At 40.4% G+C, this 19,208-nt stretch overlaps 1 protein-coding gene across 1 annotated transcript in view; it reads left to right on the forward strand.

Moving 5' to 3' along the window:
• LOC134587636 (solute carrier family 22 member 7-like) overlaps positions 1-19,208 on the forward strand; it is a 113,914-nt gene that overhangs the window by 43,232 nt on the left and 51,474 nt on the right. Inside the window, exons 2-5 of the mRNA XM_063444168.1 lie at positions 2,326-2,429; positions 5,461-5,615; positions 12,945-13,113; positions 14,151-14,271. Of these exons, the coding sequence (XP_063300238.1) occupies positions 2,326-2,429; positions 5,461-5,615; positions 12,945-13,113; positions 14,151-14,271 (549 nt within the window). The remainder of the gene's footprint in view (positions 1-2,325; positions 2,430-5,460; positions 5,616-12,944; positions 13,114-14,150; positions 14,272-19,208) is intronic.

Genomic DNA, 19,208 nt, shown 5'->3' on the forward strand with positions numbered 1-19,208 from the left:
ACTCCCAAAAGGGGTCTGTCACAGATACAATGCTGCTATCATTAATGGGAGACACACAATCCCCTTGTGTGGTCTCCCATTCGGTAGTTTGATTAGTTTCACGAACAGTGGATTTTAATACTGTTCGTGAAACTATCATATGTATGCTTGCGGCTTTGGTGCCACTAGCATACGAATGCTAAACACTGCAGACAAAGACGAACATAGCAAAAGTGAACATAGTACTCAGCCCTACATGTCCAGAAGTGGCTAGGTTTGCCACAATGCTCCCCCAGAACCAAGCCGTCATACACAGTCTGATCCCAACGGATCGGCTTGGGGATGTCCGGAGGAGTACTCACAGATCACTTTTCAAGTTCAGTTTGTCTAGATAACCCGTCGGCGTTGCCATTTTGTTTCCCATGGCGGTAGTGGATGCTAAAATCAAAAGGCTGCAGCGCCAAACTCCAGCGCAGCAGCCTGGCATTGTCTCCTGACACCCTGTTTAGCCACACCAACGGGTTGTGATCTGTGAGAAAGGAAAAGGGTTGTCCATACAAATAGGGCTGCAGCTTTTTTAGGGCCCACATCACGGCCAGGCATTCCTTTTCGATGGCGGCGTAGCTTACTTCCTGGGGTAAAAGTTTTCTGCTTAAGTAAACCACTGGATGTTCGCCGCCATCTGCTATGACTTGGCTCAGCACTGCTCCCAATCAAAACATTGAAGCATCTGTGTGGACAAGAAATTGTTTAGTTGGATCAGGAGCAGCAAGTACAGGTGCATTAACTAGAGCAGTTTTCAGTTGTTGGAATGCCTGTTCACACTCTGGGGCCCAGACTACTAACTAAGGGAGATTTTTGCGTGTTAAATCAGTGAGAGGTTTGGCCAGGGTGCTATAATCGGGTACAAACTTACAATATTACCCTGCGGTACCCAGGAAGGCTAGGACTTGGGTCTTAGTATGGGGAGTTGGCCACTTGGCTACGGCCTCTATCTTGGCAGGTTCAGGTTTCTGTTGGCTGCTGCCTAATTAAATGTTGAGCCTGTGCCCTTTCCTGAGGGCTCAGGTGCTCACCTAACTGTACCTCTCCCAGGCCCTCCTTCCGGCCCTCCTTCTCTAGGAGGTCTGGGAGGGGTAAGTTATCAAAGTCCTCCGCGGTGGAGGCGCAAATAGCGGTTACCTCTTCTGTACGCTCGTAGTAGGGCTTTAGCATATTCACATGGAGCATGCGTCGGTCCCCTGCTCCAGCGCACGGGCCGATCACATAGGTAGTGTTGCAGATTTGCTCTACCACCTTGTATCAGGAAGCCTGCAGCTTGTCATTGTGGACCGGCCGTAAGATCAACACCTTCTGGCCGACCTGAAAGCTGCGGTCCCTGGCCTCCTTATCATACCACCTGCGCTGTTGCTGTTGGGCCCCTTGGAGGTTGGAAACGGATGTTCTGGGTCAAAGCCTCAAAACGTTCCCTAAACTCTAGCACATATGGGACAATAGAGGTACCATTTGTAGTTACTCCTCCCTCCCAGTGCTCCCTAATGAGATCTAATGGTTTGATTAGTTTGATTAGTTTCACGAACAGTGGATTTTAATACTGTGAAACTATCATATGTATGCTTGCGGCTTTTGTGCCGCTAGCATACGAATGCTACACACTGCAGACAAAGACGAACATAGCAAAACTGAACATAGTACTCAGCCCTACATGTCCAGAAGTGGCTAGGTTTGCCACAATGTTAATCCTCACAATCCCTACAAACTAGCATGTTAATGCCCACAGTCCCTACAAACTAGCATGTTAATCCCCACAATCCCTACAAACTAGCATGTTAATGCCCACAGTCCCTACAACTAGCATCTTAATGCCCACAATTCCTACAAACTAGCATCTTAATGCCCACAATCCCTACAAACTAGCATCTTAATGCCCACAATCCCTACAAACTAGCATCTTAATCCCCACAATCCCTACAAACTAGCATGTTAATGCCCACAGTCCCTACAACTAGCATCTTAATGCCCACAATCCCTACAAACTAGCATCTTAATGCCCACAATCCCTACAACTAGCATCTCAATGCCCACAATCCCTACAAACTAGCATCTTAATGCCCACAATCACTACAAACTAGCATGTTAATGCCCACAGTCCCTACAACTAGCATCTTAATGCCCACAATCCCTACAAACTAGCATCTTAATGCCCACAATCCCTACAACTAGCATCTCAATGCCCACAATCCCTACAAACTAGCATCTTAATGCCCACAGTCCCTACAAACTAGCATCTTAATGCCCACAATCATTGCAGTTGCTGCACTGTCTGATTGGATTTCTGTTTTGCAGTGGGACCTGGTCTGTGAGAGGAAATGGTTAAATTCAGCTCTGGCCACTTTCTTTTTCATTGGAGTGACAATGGGAGCCATATGCATTGGCTACCTCTCTGACAGGTGAGTGAGTGACTGCTGTGAGTGAGTGTAATGAGTGTGTGCTGTGAGTGAGTGAGTGTTATGAATGTGTACTGTGAGTGGGTGATATGAGTACGTGCTGGGAGTGAGTTATATGAGTGTGTGCTGTGAGTGATGCAAATAAGGGAATGATTGATAAAAGATTAATGTAGTGGTGGATTAAGTGAGGAATGTGGAGCTTTTCATGAATGTCACTAATAGAATGTCACCAGTAGAATGTTACCGGTAGAATGTTACTGATAGACTGTTACTGATAGAATGTCACCGATAGAATGTTACCGATAGTATGTTACTGATAGAATATAACTAATGGAATGTTACTGATAGAATGTCACCGACAGAATGTTACTGATAGAATATAACTAATGGAATGTTACTGATAGAATGTCACTAATGGAATGTTACCGATATAATGTTACCGATAGAATGCTACTGATAGAATATAACTAATGTAATGTTACTGATAGAATGTCACTAATGGAATGTTACCGATAGAATGTTACCAATAGAATGTTACTGATAGAATATAACTAATGGAATGTCACCGATAGAATGTCACCGACAGAATGCCACCGATAGAATGTTACCGGCAGAATGTTACTGATAGAATGTTACTGATAGAATGTCACCGATAGAATATCCCTAATGGAATGTTACCGATAGAATGTTACCGGTAGAATGTTACTGATAGAATGTTACCGATAGAATGTTACCAATAGAATGTTACTGATAGAATGTCACTGATAGAATGTTACTGATAGAATGTCACTGATAGAATGTCACTGATAGAACATCACTGATAGAATGTCACTGATAGAATGTCACTGATAGAACATCACTGATAGAATGTTACTGATAGAATATCACTGATAGAATGTCACTGATAGAATGTCACTGATAGAATGTCACTGATAGAACATCACTGATAGAATGTCACTGATAGAACATCACTGATAGAATGTCACTGATAGAACATCACTGATAGAATGTCACTGATAGAATGTCACTGATAGAACATCACTGATAGAATGTCACTGATAGAACATCACTGATAGAATGTCACTGATAGAACATCACTGATAGAATGTTACTGATAGAATGTCACTGATAGAACATCACTGATAGAATGTTACTGATAGAATATCACTGATAGAATGTTACTGATAGAATGTTACTGATAGAATGTTACTGATAGAACATCACTGATAGAATGTTACTGATAGAATGTTACTGATAGAACATCACTGATAGAATGTTACTGATAGAATATCACTGATAGAATATCACTGATAGAATGTCACTGATAGAATGTCACTGATAGAATGTCACTGATAGAATGTTACTGATAGAACATCACTGATAGAATGTCACTGATAGAATGTTACTGATAGAATATCACTGATAGAATGTTACTGATAGAATATCACTGATAGAATGTCACTGATAGAATGTCACTGATAGAATGTCACTGATAGAACATCACTGATAGAATGTCACTGATAGAATGTCACTGATAGAACATCACTGATAGAATGTTACTGATAGAATGTTACTGATAGAATGTTACTGATAGAATGTTACTGATAGAACATCACTGATAGAATGTTACTGATAGAATGTTACTGATAGAACATCACTGATAGAATGTTACTGATAGAATATCACTGATAGAATGTTACTGATAGAATGTTACTGATAGAACATCACTGATAGAATGTTACTGATAGAATGTTACTGATAGAACATCACTGATAGAATGTTACTGATAGAATATAACTAATGGAATGTTACTGATAGAATGTCACCGACAGAATGTTACTGATAGAATATCACTGATAGAATATCACTGATAGAATGTCACTGATAGAATGTCACTGATAGAATGTCACTGATAGAACATCACTGATAGAACATCACTGATAGAATGTCACTGATAGAACATCACTGATAGAATGTTACTGATAGAATATCACTGATAGAATGTTACTGATAGAATGTTACTGATAGAATGTTACTGATAGAACATCACTGATAGAATGTTACTGATAGAACATCACTGATAGAATGTTACTGATAGAATATCACTGATAGAATGTCACTGATAGAATGTCACTGATAGAATGTTACTGATAGAACATCACTGATAGAATGTCACTGATAGAATGTTACTGATAGAATATCACTGATAGAATGTCACTGATAGAATGTCACTGATAGAATGTCACTGATAGAATGTCACTGATAGAATGTCACTGATAGAATGTCACTGATAGAATGTCACTGATAGAACGTCACTGATAGAACATCACTGATAGAATGTTACTGATAGAACATCACTGATAGAACATCACTGATAGAATGTTACTGATAGAATGTTACTGATAGAACATCACTGATAGAACATCACTGATAGAATGTTACTGATAGAATATCACTGATAGAATGTTACTGATAGAATGTTACTGATAGAACATCACTGATAGAATGTTACTGATAGAATGTTACTGATAGAACATCACTGATAGAATATCACTGATAGAATATCACTGATAGAACATCACTGATAGAACATCACTGATAGAATGTTACTGATAGAATATCACTGATAGAATGTTACTGATAGAACATCACTGATAGAATGTTACTGATAGAATGTTACTGATAGAACATCACTGATAGAATGTTACTGATAGAATATCACTGATAGAATGTTACTGATAGAATATCACTGATAGAATGTCACTGATAGAATGTCACCGATAGAATGTTACTGATAGAATGTCACTGATAGAATGTCACTGATAGAATGTTACTGATAGAATGTTACTGATAGAACATCACTGATAGAATGTTACTGATAGAATATCACTGATAGAATGTCACTGATAGAATGTCACTGATAGAATGTCACTGATAGAACATCACTGATAGAATGTTACTGATAGAATATCACTGATAGAATGTCACTGATAGAATGTCACTGATAGAATGTTACTGATGTGTCTTTCACCAGGTATGGCCGCCGTACGATGTTACTGATCTGCTATATCTTATCATTTGTATTTGGGAGTCTGTCTGCTGTGTCCATCTCCTATACCATGCTAGCTGTATGCCGGACTCTTTGTGGCATATCCCTGGCTGGGCTCTCTATTACTACAGTGGCCCTGAGTAAGAATGATATCCCTCTCTGTACAAAATGAGTCAGTGTATAGAATGGATAGGAATGATTTCTTAGAACAGAGCACTAAGCTCAGGGTTAGGTGATAGGTTAGAAATCACTCTGTAAAATCTGTTTAGGTCAGTTTGTGTCATTATAGCGATGCCTTTAAAGAGATTCCAATGCCATCAAAGCTGCGTTTACACTAATGGTACTCGTTACAGCACCAAGTACATTGCTACATGTGGTGCTGTCATGATGCAGCTTATTGTACCCACAGTGTGCTGTGCAAGCTATAAGGTAAGCTATGTCTTAATATTCACCCACTCTAACATGTACCACAGATTAGACATGTGCTGTTTGGCTGATTATGAATAGAAACCAAGATAAAACGGAATTAATTGGAATTATTTCAGATCCAATCCCATGTAAGGAGAGCAAATTAGGGACTTATCTACTAAACAACTGAGAGCACACATTGGAGGACAAGGATTTTCTCAATTCTCATCTTTCTGTAGTTTAGCAGATAACTTCCTAAATTTCTACTTTGTAACTTTGTCATTCCAACCCATGGGGATAATGGGAGTCTAAATGTCAGCAATTAACAACATTTTCAAACTAAATTAGTTATGTCTAAATCAAGATTTTCCAAATTTTGCAAAAAAAAACCTAATTTAAAAAAAATAGCAAATTGAATCTAATGTCAATGTTTCACCCCTTCACTCTTATCCCTCAGCATGTTTTCAGGAGTTATAGGAGTTTACAGTGAGTCGGTTAGGATTAGTTTGGGATCAATATTGTAGCCTGTAATTTCATATGATGTTATTTACAGCGAGCACTAATGTGGGGTGAGAACTGGAATTATTCCAACTTCTTTTTGTCGATTTTAGTATTTGTAACAGATAGAAGAATGTAGCGCTTATTCACAAAAAAAAAAAGGAGAACAAAATGAATGAAATATTACCACAACGATATAAAGTAATCCGGCTGAGGAAGCTACATGGTGTAGTGAAACGCGTTCCGGTTTTTATACTTATGGACATTGCTCCTTACTTGTTTTTATAGTATTGTTGGGTAATCTAAGGTTTTATATGTATGGAATATAGATTGAATAATATCTGATGATATTCACACACACAGAGCCTTCAGGGACCCTGTAGTTCTTTGTTTTAAGCGGTGATATAAACACTTAGAAACGGCAGATGGCCAATAAACAGACTTTGCTTAAAATATATATATACATTTAATAATACACACTATAAAATGCAAAGCAACAAAACAATATAACTATAATCAATTTGCTATATTATATATGAGTTTCTATCGACAAGTCAATTAGTTTACTTGACAGGCCTCAGAGTCAACATTACACAATCTTTACTTAGTATTAGTAAATTTGGCTGAAAGACCAATTTAGGTCTTTCAGCCTTTTAGTAGATAACTCCCTAATACCGTGGGAATTAGGGAGTTATCTACTTATTCATTCCTGTCATTACATTGACTGGCTAAGTAACTTACATTTTATATGACTGTATGTTACTTGATTGTTGTAAGTGTTGCAAATGCTTACAGCTGAATCCTGGTTATGTTTGTATACTTTTTATTTAAAATTGTATATAGGGTAACATTATTCTTCTTCCACTGGGTAGGTATATTAGTACTTAGGCAGTACTATATTATTATTTTTATTATTATTATTTTATTATTTATATAGCACCAACAAATTCCGTAGCGCTGTACAATGGGTGGACTAACAGACACATAATTGAGATCAGACCACTGGACGTACAGGAACAGAGGGGGTTGAGGGCCCTGCTCAATGAGCTTACATGCTAGAGGGAGTGGGGTATAGTGACACAAACGGGTTAAAGTAGGGGAATTAAATAGTTTGTTAGAGAAGGGTTTATTGAGTGCTTGGTAGGTCATTTTTGACAGTTGCAGGAAAGGAGTCATGGGGTGGGGGATGAGAAGCCTGCTGACAGTTTAATTGATACGCTTTAACGAAGAAGTGAGTTTTCAAAGATTTTTTGAAGGAGTGGAGGCTGGGTGAAAGTCTGATTGAGGAGGGAAGGGAGTTCCACAGAATAGGTGCAGCCCTAGAGAAGTCTTGAAGGCGAGCGTCAGAGGTGGGGATCCGGGCAGAGGATAGGCGTAGGTCTTGGGATGAGCGCAGGGGTCTCGACGGGACATACTTGTGTATGAGGGAGGATAGGTATGTTGGAGCAGCATTATGTAGGGATTTGTAAGCAAGTGACAGAATTTTGAATTGGGCCCTATATCTAACTGGAAGCCAATGCAGGGACTGACAGAGCGTGGAGGCGTGGGAGGTGTGACCGGACAGGAAAATAAGCCTCGCAGCCGCGTTCATTACAGATTGCAGCGGTGCAAGCTGGGAACATGTAAGACCGGTCAGAAGGGGATTGCAGTAGTCGAGGCGAGAGAGAACAACAGCATGAACCAATATCTTAGCCGCGTCCGGCGTTAGATATGGGCGGATGCGCGCTATGTTCTTGAGTTGGAAGCGACAGGATTTGACTATCGATTGGACATGGGGAGTAAAAGAGAGGTCAGAATTGAAAAGAACCCCTAGGCAGCGAGCCTGCGAGGTAGAGGTGATAGTAGCACCGTTGACTTGGATGGAGACAACAGGAGTAGCAGCACTTGAGGGAGGAAAAACTAGAAGTTCTGTTTTGGACAGGTTGAGTTTAAGGAAGTGAGCAGCCATCCAGTTGGAAATAGCAGAGAGGCAGTCAGAAACACGAGTCAAGGTGGGCGGAGAGAGATCAGGGGAGGACAGGTAGATTTGCGTGTCATCTGCATATAAATGATATTGGAAACCAAAGGAGCTGATGAGTTTACCAAGGGAGGCAGTATAGATAGAGAACAATAGGGGGCCGAGGACAGATCCTTGGGGGACGCCGACAGAGAGGGGTTGGTGAGAAGAGGCAGAACCAGAGAAAGAAACACTGAAAGAGCGCTGGGAGAGGTAGGAGGAGCACCAGGAGAGAGCAGTATCCCGTAGACCAAAGTTACGAAGAATGTGAAGAAGCTGTTGATGATCAACAGTGTCAAATGCGGCAGAAAGATCAAGGAGGATTAGGATAGAGTATTGGCCGTGAGATTTAGCAGCAATTAAGTCGTTGGATACTTTGGTCACAGCAGTTTCGACAGAGTGACCAGCGCGGAATCCAGACTGAAGGGGGTCAAGCAGAGAGTTGGATTCGAGAAAGTCTGTCAATCTGGCGTACACAACTCTCTCGAGGATCTTGGAGGCAAATGGGAGTAGCGAGATAGGGCGGTAGTTGGATGGGGAGTTGGGATCAAGGTTGGGCTTTTTCAGAATCGGGGTTACGGTTGCATGTTTGAAGGGTGAGGGAAATGTGCCAGAGGAAAGGGAGAGATTGAAAATGCTAGCGAGAGGAAGAGCAAGAAAGGGAGACAAAGTGCGGATGAGATGCAAGGGAATAGGATCGAGAGAGCAGGTGGTGGGGCGGGAGGACAGGAGCAGTGCAGAAACCTCTTGTGCTGTAGCAGGTGCAAATGTGCATAGGATGGTAGGGGGAGTGGGGTTGGGTGATATAATGATAGGGGAAGGAGAGAGATTAGAGATCTCTTTCCTGATTGTAGAGATCTTCTCAGTGAAATGAGATGCAAAGTTTGTGGCGGACAAGGTGGTGGAAGGAGGGGTAGTCACAGGGCGAAGAAGAGCATCAAAAGTGTGAAACAGGTGTTTGGGTTGATGGGACAGTGTGCTTATGAGGGTTTTGAAGTAGTTTACTTTTGCAGAGGAAAGAGCCATGCTGTAGGAGCGCAGCATAAATTTATAGTGGACAAAGTCAGATGCAGAGTGAGACTTTCTCCAGCAGCGTTCAGCAGTTCTGGAACATTTTTGGAGGTAACGGGTCAGCTTAGTGTGCCAGGGTTGTAGTTGGGGGCGCTTGCTGCGTTTAACTGTAGGAGGTGCCATGATGTCAAGTTGAGAGGAGAGAGTGGAGTTGTAGAGTGAGGTTGCAGAGTTAGGGCAGTTGAGATTTGAGATGGGTAAAAGGAGTGTTTGGAGTGTGGTGGAGAAGTGCTGGAGATCGAGGGAGTTGAGTTTTCTGCGAGGTTGGAGAGTTGATGGTGTTGAAATTTTGGTATGAGGTATGCAGATGTTAAATGTTAGCAGATGGTGGTCAGACAAAGGAAATGGATCAGTGGAGAGATCAGAGGTGGTACAGAGATTGGTGAAGATGAGGTCAAGAGTGTTTCCTGCGGTGTGAGTTGCGGAGGAGGAAATCTGTGTGAGTCCAAAGGAGGAGGTTACAGAGAGCAGACGGGAGGCATCAGGGCAGTTGAGCTTGTTGATAGGGATATTGAAGTCCCCAAGTATGAGAGAGGGAGTGCTAGAGGAAAGAAAATGGGGTAACCAGGAGGAAAAGTGTTCAATAAATAGTTTAGGGTGACCGGGGGGGGCGATAGATGATGGCAATTCTTAAAGGAGTGGGCTTAAAAAGGCGTACAGTGTGAACTTCAAAGGAAGTAAAGGATAGGGCAGGGGCAGGGAGGATAGGTTGAAAGGTGCATTGAGGGGAGAGAAGGATGCCTACACCACCTCCTTTACAGTCGAGTCTAGGAGTATGGGAGAACTGTAGACCACCAAAACATAAAGAAGCAGGAGTAGCGGTATCAGATGGGGACAGCCAGGTCTCAGTGAGTGCCAATATTGTGAGCGAGTTAGAGATGATGAGGTCATGTATGGCTGTAGATTTGATGTTAGTGCAAATGGAGCGAGCGTTCCAGAGTGCACACTGAATTTTGGTAGAGTTGGATAAACTGCAGGGTATTTGGAGGAGGTTTGCATGGTTTCTATTTATTTTGGTGTGAGCAGATGAGGTGTGGGGCCCTGGGTTGGGAGAGACGTCACCAGCTGCCAGAAGTAGGAGGAGAGATAGTGACAGGAGGTGTGAATGGGTTTTATATGGGCGGCGACTAGGGTGAGATTGGGTTAGAGCAGGAGAGAGAGAATAGAGAAATGAGTGCAGGGCTTGAGATGAGATAAGGGGGGAGTGTAGCAAAGAGGGATTGATGTAAATGTGAGTGTGTTGAGGGAGGTGGGTGGAATGAGATATTTTGATTCTGAGGGAGATAAGAGAGAAGGAGAGGAGGAGAATATAGAGCATTGCTCTGATGGGTAGGTAATTTGAGGAAAGGAGAATGAGCCGAAGTAAGAAGGAGGACTGAGTGTTAGGGGTTAAGAAGGTGGATTGTGCTCATTACTGGTAGTGTTTGCAGCTGCTATTTGGAGTTATCTAAAGTTGTGTGAGGGATTCTATCTATAAATGTAGTAAGAAACATGGGGTGGGGTGGGACCCTGAGCACTGGTCAGGTTTGTTAGAAGTGGTCTTGTAAAACTCTGACTGTGGAAGACAGGGATGATAGGGTCAAAACAGGACTGCAATAAAATCTATGGAATGGAGATGCACAGAAGAGGTGAGGATTGGTCAAGCAAGACATTTGGGTGGGTATCAATAAAATAAGGGGGGGGGGAGCAAAAATAACAGAGAAAGTCTTTAGAGATAAGCAGAATGTTAAATAACATTTAAGTTAATAAACCAGTGATGAGCAGGGCAGGGAGCAACTAGCCTTAGCATGCAGGACAAGATAAACTGCAGAATATATGCATGTATGTGTGAGCAAACACACACATCCATATATATATCTATATATATACATACAAATACACATATGTATATATACACACACACACACACACACACACACACACACACACACATACATATATTAAAGAACAAGCACACCCAGTTAAGATACAATGACAAAGAAATGGTGGTTAGAGATACATAGTTTAAAAGTATGCAAGTGGTTAAAATTCAATACAATTATAGTGTCCAGTATTAAGAGTAGATAGTTTCCTCCATAGTGTACCTTGCAGAAACTCAGATATGCATAAGGCCTTTTCCTTCCAGCTGTAGGTGATCTGAGCACTGTTCAGGTTTGTTAGAAGTGGTCTTTTAAAACTCTGACTGTGGAAGACAGGGATGATAGGGTCAAAACAGGACTGCAATAAAATCTATGGAATGGAGATGCACAGAAGAGGTGAGGATTGGTCAAGCAAGACATTTGGGTGGGTATCAATAAAATAAGGGGGGGGGGGAGCAAAAATAACAGAGAAAGTCTTTAGAGATAAGCAGAATGTTAAATAACATTTAAGTTAATAAACCAGTGATGAGCAGGGCAGGGAGCAACTAGCCTTAGCATGCAGGACAAGATAAACTGCAGAATATATGCATGTATGTGTGAGCAAACACACACATCCATATATATATATATATATATATATATATATATATATATATATATATATATATATATACATACAAATACACACATGTATATACACACACACACACACACACACCTACATATATTAAAGAACAAGCACACCCAGTTAAGATACAATGACAAAGAAATGGTGGTTAGAGATACATAGTTTAAAAGTATGCAAGTGGTTAAAATTCAATACAATTATAGTGTCCAGTATTAAGAGTAGATAGTTTCCTCCATAGTGTACCTTGCAGAAACTCAGATATGCATAAGGCCTTTTCCTTCCAGCTGTAGGTGATCTGAGCACTGTTCAGGTTTGTTAGAAGTGGTCTTTTAAAACTCTATACTATACTTCGGCACTTCGGCACCTCAGCACTTCGAGACTTTGGAAATTCGGTAATTTCTGAACTTTGGGACCTCTGCAATTCGGCACTTCGGCTATTCGGACATTCGGAAGTACCCGAATGTCCGAATTGTCCAAAATTCGTCCGAATTCATATTCGGACCGAAACGAATTGCACATGTCTAATTTGCTCTATTTTTATTAATATCTATAGGTGTTACCTGCAGTACCCAGTACATTATTCCTAAGGTACTCAAGGTGTTATCCACGGCTCCTGGAACACTATCTCTAAGGTGATTATTGCCTTTATATCTCCCTTTTTTTGTGAATAAGCGCTACATTCTTCTATCTGTTACATTACCTGTTTGTGTTATTTGGAAAAGTTCCACATGAATGTATAGCGTTGTGGTAATATTCCATTCATTTCGTTTTATTTACATAAGCGCTTGATCGGTTGATTTTAGTATTTGCAAACACTGTAGTGTGAACAAAGTAAATAGTGATTCACTAGACTTTACACTAGCTGTTCTGCCTGTCTCTAGCTGTACTTGTATGACCTCTAGTGGCTGAGATCTAGTAATGCAGAAATTAATTGGCATGTAACAAAGAATTAGTCTTGGTGATGATACAATCTTTCTCTCTATTTTTATTATTCTGTGATTTTCCTCAGGTGTGGAGTGGGTGGATACGCGGCATCGAACCTTCGCTGAGATCATTACTGGGATGTTTTGGAGTGTGGGCTCGGTTTCTCTTGCCCTGATGGCATACCTGTTGCGGGATTGGCACTGGTTACTGGGAGCAGCCACTGCTCCATGTCTGCTGGGAATAATCAGTATCTGGTGAGGGCTCAAGTGAGGCTAATAGGAGGGGCCACGGAATAAGAATTACGCTCTGGCCAGCACGCTTTACCCGTTCACTCTCAGAACCGTGTATAAACGTTTCTACTTGAACAAAATGTAGTCCATAAACTTCACTCATTTATTCCTTAGAAATGATTAGCAGCCTGTAGAGCAGTGGTTCTCAAGCCAGTCCTCAAGACCCACCAATAGTCCAGTTTTTGTTAGTATCTCCTTCGGAATAAAACAGGGAAATACATCAATCCTGGACTGTTGGTGGGCCATGAGGACTGGTTTGAGAACCACTGCTGTAGAGGAATGAATTTTAATGCCACGAATTGCAGGCCACGAATAGCAGACCACAAATCACAGGCTACAAATCGGGGGCCACAAATCACAGGCCCCTCATTTATTGTCTGCTGCTGTGTTGAAAATGCCAGCTGGAGAATGATATGATTTATCAGTGTTTACTGTAAGTAGGTACTATGCTCAGTGTGGACATTCCATAACATTCTGTTGCCATTGTCAGTAAGCCGTACTTCTAGTAATGCTTTCAAGGTCCGTACAAATACCTGTAAGCAAGATATTTTTATATATCTTTTATTGTCACAGCTACTGTATGTGAGCATTTGTATCTTCTTATGTCATGAAGGACACTGTATACTGCCTAAAGCTTTTCATTCCCCAAAAATTTCTATAAAGGATGAACGTATATAAGAAAAATAAATATTTTAGGTTTGTCTGAAAAGCAGTCTAGGCACAAAATGACATTTTACTATATGTTTATAAAGCTATGCAGAGCTCCCCTGTTTCAAACAAATGTTGTGCTGAGATTTTTTCAAACAAAACCTTTTCGGTAATGAAGGGGTTAATGATAACCTGGGGGTTTAATACATGAATTATTGCACAGTGAGAGCAGTCAGTCACAGGATGGGAACATTCTAATTTACGTTTCACATACCGAGTGAAAGCAATGTTCTATGGTGAAATGTTCTTCTGATTTAGGAACATATTTGTGATTTTTATGCAATGCTCTGCAGGTGGCTTCCTGAATCTGCCAGGTGGCTTCTAGCCAATGGGAAGGTTGAGAAAGCAGAGGCCGAGCTGGCCCGATGTGCTGTAGTCAATGGTCAGATTTATGAGAAGAGCAGCACAAATAAGGTGAGTCTGCACATATCATCATAGACCTCTGACATTAACACGGTGTGCGCCAGTGACCAATGAACCATTCCTGGGTCAAACACTACAGTTACACAGAGAGAACGTCAGGCATGATTAACCCCTTCCTCTCCGATATGAACGGTGCATTTAAACCTTTCCTGTTGTGGGGATATTTATGGGATAATAATAGTAAACAGATGAGAATTACCCACTATTTTAATTCTCAGATCCCTAATCGTTATCGTTATAAGTGAAAGTTAACCATATAATTAAGTCACAGATTTGTTATAAAAATAGATATTTATTTTTATATTCAAATGATAATAATATAAGTAACATGCACGATAATAATCAATGGAATTTCAGTATAACAATATGTAATACAATATGGCAATTTAAGACGTAAGAGTAGTTTAGAATCTACACATTAGATGTCAAGATTGATTTACGACCCTTTCTTCACAGAGAAGGAAATAAAATTTTACGGAGACAGAGCATTCCTTAGAGCTGCAGTAAAAACTTTCTGGCAGAAGTAACCCTTGCAATGCTGGCTAGACCTCTTCTAGGGATTTAAGATCTACTCTTGTGTAATTTTAAATAAAAATAATATTTAAAAAAGTCAGTAACCACTTCCTTGATTCCATCAAATTAAGAGAAAATCTTACTATGTTACATAAGCTGATATTTTAATTAATTTGTCTAAATAGATATTTTATCTTATTTTAGAGCCAATCAATACAGCTGGATAAATGATCATGATATGCTAACGTGATATTAATCACACAAATACATTAATGGCTATATTAATCCCAGCTGCAGATGGGATGCTATAACCATATATATATTCTTTAATAATTAAGATTTCTAAATATGAAATCTAATCATGATTTATCCAGTCATATCTCATGCTATTAATTTTAATTAATTTTAATTAATTAATGGAAGCCAGTATATTTACCTGTTAAGTAGATATTTTCTCATCAGATATCCTCAGGTAGCTAAGTGTCAAGGAATGTTTCTCTCTCTTACTCTGCATGGAGTTTCTTGGTTACTCTGATCGCCCGATTCTGCCTGGATCTCTCTGAATGTTGAATCCCCAGAGTGTTGTAATGTTCCTCTTTTCAATCTTTGAATGTCCCTCTCTTCCCTTGTCTTAACTTTTTAAAGGGGAAATTCCTCTAAGTGATAGCCAATCACAAATGTGGGGTGTGGTTGCCTTCTAGGTAACCATTTTAGTATTTGGACTCAAGAGGGAAGTCTTGTCCCACTAAACATACCTATCCAGGAAAGAGTTATCTTTTCCTGGTGGCTATTTTTGACGTCATTTTCGTTATCTATATGGTGGCTATAACTTTATATTTTCTGTCAGATCAAGAGGATTTCTTCAGACTATGTGTCTCCATATTCTGTAATAATTCCTAATATGACAGCTTATAATACTATAGATGAACTCAAAAATACAATGAGAATCTGTTTGTATAGAAAGTAAAATTTTTATTTAATCTTCCCTGTCACCTACGTCTGGATATAAATGTATTATATTCCATTAGTAATTAGACAGTCTATCCATCCCCCGTTCTCAATGTCTTATATCTAGGTTGCTTATCTTACACATTCCATTCAGCTCGGGCAAAGCGGTCAGTTTTAGAGAAAGGATAGAAATTCTGTGTCTCTTTTGTTAGCTTGAAACTAACAAAATGGAGTCTATATGTTCAAATTGACTTCAGAATATACACTTTGTATTTCTATCATAGCACAAAATGTCTGCCGATATAAATACCCTGACACTGTCCTGCATTCTCTGTGCATTCTAATAGTTGCTGGTTGTGATGGTAGTCACCATTCCCTGGAGTTTCATACGAGCACTTTATGTAGGACCCTGTCTAAGTCACCCTATGCCCATTATAGGTTCAGGGTGCGTATTGTTGTTTTATTGTTATATGTTTTGTCTGCTCTCCTGTCCTGCTGATGCTGGTTACCAACTAGGTGGGTTTGGCTGTGGAGCCTGTGTACCACCCTCTATTGGTAGCAACAGCAATATGCACCACCTGAATAGCAAGGCTGGTTAATTTGCATATTCAGGTAGATTTGCATAGTGCTAATTCTGCAGGCAGATATTTTGTGCTGTTATTGTATTCCACATCCCGTTATAAATATGTTATTGTGACGAGAGCAATCTCGCCACATTGCATTGGAGAAGCCTGGCTGCCCACCTGCTGCCTTTGGACTATGGCCCTGGGAGATTGGGCCCTTTAAAAACAGTATTCGGCCATACCAGAGTGTATGTCACTCATTCTGGCCCTTTAAATACAGTGGGGTCATTTGGTACTTGCCCTGTGTGAGCTGTGGTAACCCAGATAGCTATGCCATGGAGCCTATTCGTGTGATTAAAGACTTTGGCTCCATGGCGATTAAACTGTATTCGGTTGGTCTGAGTGCCATTCACCTAATAATGTGCACTCAGACCTGAGCTATCTGGGGATATGTGAAATGTCTGTGTGTTATGTGTAAAATGTGACTTTATGTATTTTAAAGTGTTTTATGTCGTTTTGCAACCATGTGGTTAATGGAGTCTGCCTCTAGTCCTGGATAATTGGATTACTTCCCCCCATTGTCTCCAGGATAGAGGGCCCTGTAAAACCATGCTTCCAGAAGGTCAAATGCACATTTGTACTAACTTTTGAACCCCTGGTCCAATTCGTATGATTTTTGAGTATGTTGTTCCCCTGAATGGATTGATTGTGAATATGTATTTTTATGCGAATGTGATGTATATTTTGGGAGTTATGAATGTTGTGTAAAAACTGTATTTTCCCTACCTATGATAATTGTATTTTCCTGTGTGTACAGATAATTAGTTTACAGGTAGAGGGGAGGGCTATGTGTGGGATGTAACTATTGTGTGATTGGTTAATGTACGTTACTGTGTGTGTCCCTCCCCTTCATGGGAGCACCTAATAAAAAGGGCTGCAAGCTAGCAGCCAGAGTGTTCTATTTTTACCCTCAACTTGAGTCCTGTCTCTTATTGGGGGAATCTGCTGCAAGGGATTGCTATGCTAGGCATATTCCCTTGCTATAATCACTGAGCTCTTGTAAGAGCTTGTTCCTGCTTCGTTCTGAAGGGAGATAGCTGCAGCCTGCGGTGCTTATGGTGTCTGGTGGAGTGCTTGGAGTCCTCTGGAAGCGCTAGGAGCATCCATTAACGGAGGTACCCAGTCGGGGTGCCAGGTGATCCGTTACAGTTCATTATTATTATTATACTAAATAGTTACTATATGGTAAAGATTCACCATTGTGAAAAATGTGCAGCGCTAACAGAATATTACACTTACCCCTAAGGGTTAAGGCAACAAAACACTTATAGTGCTATACAGCCTGCTATAGTGGAGTGATCATATACTAAATGGATGCACTCACATGTTAACAAATTTAAACCTATTTAGTTTAGAAAAACGTCGCCTGAGAGGGGATATGATAACATTATACAAATATATTCGGGGCCAATACAAACCATTGTGTGGAAATCTATTCACAAACAGGACTTTACATAGGACACAAGGTCATGCGTTTAGACTGGAAGAAAGAAGATTTCGTCTAAGGCAAAGGAAAGGTTTTTTTACTGTAAGAACAATCAGGATGTGGAATTCTCTGCCTGAAGAAGTGGTTTTATCAGAGTCCATACAGATGTTCAAACAGCTACTAGATGCATACTTGCAAAGACAGAATATTCAAGGATATAATCTTTCAATGTAGGGTAATAACTGCTTGATCCAAGGATAAATCTGACTGCCATTCTGGGGTCAAGAAGGAATTTTTTGCCCTAGCTTGTTGCAAAATTGTGCTTCAAACTGTTTTTTTTTTTGCCTTTTGGATCAACAGCAAAAAACAAATGTGAGGCAGGCTGAACTTGATGGACGCAAGTCTCTTTTCAGCTATGTAACTATGTAACATGGATAAGAGCACGATTCGGATAGGCTTAAGTAGCATCCGATTTAGTGTACTCAGGAAACACTCGACCTTTTCTTGCGTAATGTATGATACCCTCATAAATGAAGAAACTAAGAAGAGAACCAGGTAGGCAGAGCTGTTCCTAGTGTATTACATCCTTGATATAAGGGAATAGCATTAAAATGCAGTTTGCTTCTCACTTTATTTTGAGCCCAGACCCGGCTCCAAGTAATAAAGTAGAGGTATCATTAAGGGAGATACTACCCCTCTTTATGCAGCATCAGCAGTTGTAGATGATCCACCAAATGGATATATAGATGTAAAGTATGACTTCTCATGTTAAAAACGATTTAATACTTACAAAAAGTATCCTGTTCTTTTTGTATTTGTTTTAACATTCAATGGTATGGATTAAAGGGGTTGGTATCGTGGGGTGTTTGTGGTCTTTATATTCAGTCAGTTTCCCAAATCCATTACATCTCCTTCCCCTACTTTGTATTAGGGCTCGGCCCCCCCGGGGTTTCATAAAATGGGTTCTATAATAATGGGATGTTGGGAGAAGGAGCCCATTGAGCCCAGACTGCGACCATCCCAGTGTGTGGCTTAGTTTAGATTTCTCCTGTGGGAGATGAATACAATCTATCCTCAGGAATGGTAACTGCCGTCCCTTGCCCACACCCAATAATTGGTTTGATTGTGTCTTCCAGTATGACCAAGGCATGGCAGTATCTATCTGCTAGATTATATACCAAGCTGGGTTAATGCAATAAAAGCAGCTCTGATTCAATGTACATTGTCCTTATATTATTTGAACATTATGTGAACATTTACCCTGTACAATCAGGGCCTAATTCCACCCATAACCTGGAAGCCATTATCACTACTGGGCCCACCATGTTCAACATTTGGCGCTCACCAGATATTGACCCATCTAGACATAGGGAATATGGTGAAAAATAGCATGTGTTGTTCCCTGGTGCCTACATGTG

This window comes from Pelobates fuscus, chromosome 2 (assembly GCF_036172605.1).
Source record: "Pelobates fuscus isolate aPelFus1 chromosome 2, aPelFus1.pri, whole genome shotgun sequence".
NCBI classification, from domain to species: Eukaryota; Metazoa; Chordata; class Amphibia; order Anura; family Pelobatidae; genus Pelobates; species Pelobates fuscus.